The 5481-nt window shown below is 57.0% G+C and overlaps 1 protein-coding gene across 1 annotated transcript in view; it reads left to right on the forward strand.

Moving 5' to 3' along the window:
- PLEKHN1 (pleckstrin homology domain containing, family N member 1) overlaps positions 1–5221 on the forward strand; it is a gene marked incomplete at its 5' end in the record, with an annotated part of 22800 nt that extends 17579 nt beyond the window's left edge. The window contains 7 exons of the mRNA XM_009708430.1: positions 264–333; positions 820–974; positions 1586–1780; positions 2330–2590; positions 3174–3326; positions 4571–4619; positions 5034–5221. Coding sequence (XP_009706732.1) covers positions 264–333; positions 820–974; positions 1586–1780; positions 2330–2590; positions 3174–3326; positions 4571–4619; positions 5034–5221 — 1071 coding nt within the window. The remainder of the gene's footprint in view (positions 1–263; positions 334–819; positions 975–1585; positions 1781–2329; positions 2591–3173; positions 3327–4570; positions 4620–5033) is intronic.
- Positions 5222–5481: the final 260 nt, after the last annotated feature.

The following is a 5481-nucleotide window of genomic DNA, read 5'->3' on the forward strand; positions in this document are numbered from 1 at the left end:
AAGAGCAGCCAGGCTCCTGCCAGCATCGCCCCATCCTCACCGTTGGTCCTGTGCTGGGGGCTCCCCTCCTCATGCCCCCAGCTAAGCTGGCAAAACTTTGCAGTAGGCTCCCAAAAGCCTCTGGGAAGCAGAGTTTTGCCAGCCAGGTGCCTGCAGAGACTCCAGCCCTAAAGCCACGTTGTCCTCCCCGCTGCGTGCCGTACGGCACGGACTGTGAGCTCTGCTCAGCTGTGCGCTCCTAAGCCTGCTTCTCTCTCCGACAGGGCGAGCTGCCACTCAATGCCATCCAAGTGCTTTTTGAAGAAAACGAGAAAACCTCCTTTTTAATAGAAGGTGCGTGTCCGGCATGCCGAGGGGTGTGCTGGCAGCAGCCACGGAGGTCTCTGGGGTTGGGCTGGTTTTGCTAAGCTGCTGTGGCCATCTTCTTGGCTGTGCTTGCTCACGTCGGCACCCAAGCTCTGTGAACTGGAAAGTTTGGAAATCTTGGACCATCGGTGCCCTGGCTTTGCGGGCAGGGAGAGGCTGTGAGCCAGCAGCAGCGCTTGCACCGGGGGTGTGCGTGTCGTAGCACGACTGTGGCACAGGTTCCCCCTTATTTAGATCTGGGCTGCGATTGCCCCTGTCCTACATTTAGCCAGGTGCAAAGGGTCAGCACCAAAGGTAGAACATTCCTGTTGTCCCTGCACTGGTTTTGGGGTCTCCACATCCTGGGAGAACAGGAGGGGAGGGATGGAGCAAGGGGATTCCCGTGGGTTTCTGAAAGAAGCAACACGTACTGTCAATCAAACCCAGTGACAGCAGTGAGTGATGTTTTTACAGGTCGACTAATCAATTCGATCCGGGTGATCTGCCACAACTATGATGATTACCAGGAGTGGCTCTACTGTCTCAAAACAGCCCAGTTTCGAAATGCCGACTCCTCCCTCTCTGGATCAGAGAGTTTCTCGGGATTAAAACTGCCACACCTCAGCCAGGTAACCGATATTGTGGGTTTGCATGGTAATCAGTAGATGTCTGTCCTATCTCTGGCCACGTGTGAGTACTCTTGTGACACAGCAGACTTTGCTTCAGGTCCACTGCTTGAAGGCTGTCCTGAAGTTGCTGATCCCTGCAAATTATTTTGAAGCCCTATATTACATTATATAGGCATATATTATATTAAATTCCTTCAAAAGCAGACCCCTGGCCATAGACTCTGACAGTGTTTTGCGGTGAGGCATTGGCACAAGGACATTAACAGGGTCTTGCAAGGAAGGGGAGACCCACCCTGCCAGCACTGCAGCTGGGATGGGGTCAGGGTGCCTGAGCACCCTTCTCCCCACTGCGAGCCCTCCTCATTCATCCCTGTCACCCCTGCAAACCCAACTCAGCCACCCTCTCAGCCTCAGGGGGCATCACACCCTGCCACACTGGGCACGGCTGCCTCCGGCAACTGCTTGCCATGTGGGCACAGCCCAGACCCAGGTCTAGTCCCTGCGTGTGGGCACGGAGGGCTGGGCTGGGCCGGGGGAGTGGGGTGGGTGAGGGATGTCCCTGCAGCCACGCCGAGGGCTGTTCTCATGTGCTGTTCTTCTCGCCCATCTAGTTTGCCGGCAGCGGGAGAGGGTCACTCACTTCTGATGGCCGTACGAACTCCTGGGCATCGGGAGGGAGAGTGGCCACCTTAACACACCTCTCCCAGCACAGCGGCTCTCTCCCTGATGGACAGTCCTTCGTGCTGATGCCTGAGGGCAGGGTGCTCGAAGACCCCCTCTCCCCTGGCTATTCTCAGCCTCTCCATGTAAGTGAACCCCTGAAAAGCCTGGGACGCATGTGGGGACAGACGCTGCCTTTGAGCAGAGCGGTCCGTTGAGGTGCCTGGATGGGCTGAGCTCGGGCGGTCAGTGTTTGCTCTGTGGCATGGCAAATCCACGCCTGGAGCCTGTATTTGTCCTGCCTCAGCTTTGTCATTGCCGATAAAGGAAAAGTCTGCTGCAGACTCCCATCCCAATGCTCCACTCTACATAAGGATTGTTTGTACAGATTGCAAAAGGGTAAATGGGACTGTTCAAAGGTCAGGAAAGCCCAAAGTAAAAGCCCACGGGTGGGTGGAGGTGATGGGCTAGGCTGGCCTTTGCTCTGACCCTCTGCAGCATTCGTATGTTCAGGGATGGGTGCATGCAACAAGGAGAAACCCGTGGGGCACGGGCCGCAGGATGCCGATGCCCGGGCGCTGTGCGATGCCCGCAGCAGCCACCCTAGCAGGGGAGTGCGTTGGCTGCAGCTGGGTCTGCGTACCTGGGGCTGGCCGGAGGAGAGCCAGCTCCGGGGGTCTGTCTTCTTGTTTCAGAGCCTGGCACAAGCCAACTGGCCAAGCACGGGTCTGCCCGCACAGGACCTACGGAGGGGGGGCAGCACCCGAAAGTCCAAAGGCAAATGTGGGCCTTGTGGCCAGCAACTGCCCAGCCAGGACACGGAGAGGACCATTTGCAGCCTCATTCCCGAAAACCCCAACGGCGAGCTCTTGTCCTCGGTGTACAACGAACCGTACTCCGCACGCAGCTCGCAGCATCGCCCTGCAGCTCCCTCGTCACACCTGGACCTGAGCAGTGTAAGGGGGCTGGGAGGTGGTGGGGCTGCCCTCCGGCCTGGGAAGGGTCGAATGGCAGAGGAACTGGTGCACCGTTCACATTTTCCTTACAGTGCCACTTGCAGGAATAGCTGGCCTGGCAGGTGCTCTAGGGCAGGCGTGAAACCCGTTTCCATTTGAAAATAGCCCATGGGAGGTGAGGTTAAACACAGCAAGTGGAGCAATGGCTCTCGGAGCCCTGAGATGCTGGGCACTAATTCCTGAGGCAACACAAGCACCAGTGCTCTGCAAGTAGGGGTGTTATTGCTTCAAAGGACACAGCCCCTTCTTCTGAGGGCTTTCCAGCATGTGTCCATCACCGGTTTAGTGTGTGGTGCCACCTTTCCCTCCCCTCAGCCTCAATGAGTGTGCATCTGCCTTACGCCCAGGGAAGTCCCCTTGTTAGCACAGACAGGTACGGTCGGGAGTCAGTCCCGCCATCCCTCGCGGCTGAGCAGTGTTTGGGACTGGAATTGCGGGGAGATTCCCCACTCCGATCCCTCCTGGGGATGAATTGCAAGTAGGGAACAGCATGTCATCTTCCTGTTTCAATTCTGCCTTTTAGCTGAACAGATGGAGCTTGGTGGGAAGTCAGCCCTCGACAGCTTCCAGCTCCCTGGAGAAGCCGGCCATGCCCCGCTCCCCCTTGTACGCTGATCCCTATACACCCAGTTCTCCCAGCTCTCCCAGCATGGCAGGCTCCAGCTTCCTGGAAGAGGTACCCTGCACCTTCGCTGCTGGTTACGGCCCTGAGTCAGCACACAGGCTTTTGGCTCCAGAAATGATGCCTCTGGCCATTTCTTTTCCTGCTCTCTGCCTGAGCCTGAGTGGGATGTGGAAACTCAGACCTGCATTTCGGGGTGGGGCAGGGCACAGCGTAGTTCTCTGTTTTTTTCAAGCCAGGACAGAGTCAGAGGGGAACAGGTTTCCCCTGTCTTATCACTGGATGCCAGCGTCACAACAATCCCAGGAAGAGCCAGAAACGGCAAGACAAAGGCAGGGACTGAGATGTGAACCAGTCTACAGAAACTAGAGATGACTCAGACACAGAGACCACTTTATCCACCCCCAAAAATTCCAGCTGTGATAACTGAGTGCCTATTAAAGGCTACACTTCTAGTTTTGCACATCTCTTGGGAAAAGACTATTTCTGAGGCTGTGGCTGGCATCCCCCATAGTGCTAAGTCCTCCTTTCCCTCCGAGGGTTCTTCCTGACTGCGCTCTGTCCTGAGCTGTCAGTGGGTTTCATCCTACGACCTTCACATCTGGCCAGCTACCACTACCTCTGTGAGTCTCTGCAAGGGACCCACAGCCATTCTTCCTTTCCCATCTAAGGCCGTCAGGATTGGAATGGAGTAGGATTTACAAGGCAGGCAGAAAACCTTGTTTTGCCTAAGTCTGTTCATAGCAGGGCAGGCTTACAGGTGGGGAGCAACCAGTCAGTGTTCCCCAACTTCCCATTGCACGTATCAAATCTAGAGTTTGTTTTGGTTAAGTTCCGGCAGTGTCATGGACAGACGGGGTCACCACAGGTGAATGGATGCCCGGCCGTCCCGGTACCCCAGCATCTCTCTCTGCAGAAGAGGAACTGCCAGCCCCTGCCCAGCAGTCACTGCAGAGGGGTGCCTGCAGCTCCGAGTTCCAGCACCATCGGCACCTCGTGCCGTCTCCAGCTGCGGTCTCCTCCTGACCCTTCTTATCTTGAAGACGTGAGTTTGTAAATGCAGTCCTAGTGCCCCATGCTGTGCAGGCTGCAGGGGAATACGTGGGGGTACAGGGTTTCCCAGCTTGGCTTTCTCCGGGTTGGAAGAGCAGTTGCTCGCTGCAGAGCCCTTTGCTCTGTGGTGGGATACATCTTGGGGAGCAGGAATAGGGGAACCAACGGAGGCTGATTCCCTGGTGTGCGGTATCCCAGGACTGCAGTGCTAAGTCCTCCTCATCAGTGCATCTCTTCCTTTTCAGATCTCTTCTCTGCGAGAGGAACATCTGGGCCCTTCTCTGCAGCCACCAGGTGAGACTTTTGGGAGGCTGCTCGGGTGCTGCAGCCCACCTCACCTTGCCGGTGTCTGTCTCCATAAGCGTCATTCAAAGCAGGGCTGAGAGGGAACACGAGGACTCGTACATGCCTTTCCTTCCTCCTGCTTCTCCGTGGTGGGACCGACTCTGTCACCCTGCCCTTTGCCTGGGTCGGTCTGATGGAGGCACTTGTCTTGGCTTCCACTCACTGCCCACCAGCCCTGGCCACTCATCACACGTGGGGGGCTTGCGGTTTGTTCCATGGCACACTTCCACCGCTTTGCCCAGATCTACTGGCATCTGGGCTGCGCTTTTCCTGACCCTCGTGCGTACTCTCTGCTGGCAAAGGAGGAGACAACCACCGGGTTGGTCATGACCTCTCTGAACGCTTTGGTTGGTTTTTCTGCAGATGGAAATGTCGGCACTTACGACCTGCCAGAGGCCAACTGCCGGCACCGCGACTCCTACCATGACTATGCCGAGCTCCAGAGCTTCCAGAGCGACTTCAGCTATGACAACCTGTGGGAAGCCGAGGCGAAGGAGCCGGACACCCCGCATGCCTCCCCAGCACCTGGCCAGCAGTTTTACCAGGCCTGAGGGAAAGTCTCTATAGCCAGGCACAGAAAAGCCCCCGGGCTCTTTTCTCGCTGGGCTTCCCTCCAGGGTGAGGAGCCTGGGGCGTACAAAGCAAAGGGAAGGGCCCTGCTCTCTGAAAGGCAGGTTCCCATATCCTGGCAGGTCCAGAGTTCAAACTTCACCCCTAAATCTGAGGATGGGGGCAAAGCAGCAAAGCGACAGCCTCTGCGGACCCGGAGGAGCAGCGTGTGTGCCGTGCTAAGGAGCCTGCTCGGTGGCTG

This window comes from Cariama cristata, unplaced genomic scaffold (assembly GCF_000690535.1).
Source record: "Cariama cristata isolate BGI_N322 unplaced genomic scaffold, ASM69053v1 scaffold18249, whole genome shotgun sequence".
NCBI classification, from domain to species: Eukaryota; Metazoa; Chordata; class Aves; order Cariamiformes; family Cariamidae; genus Cariama; species Cariama cristata.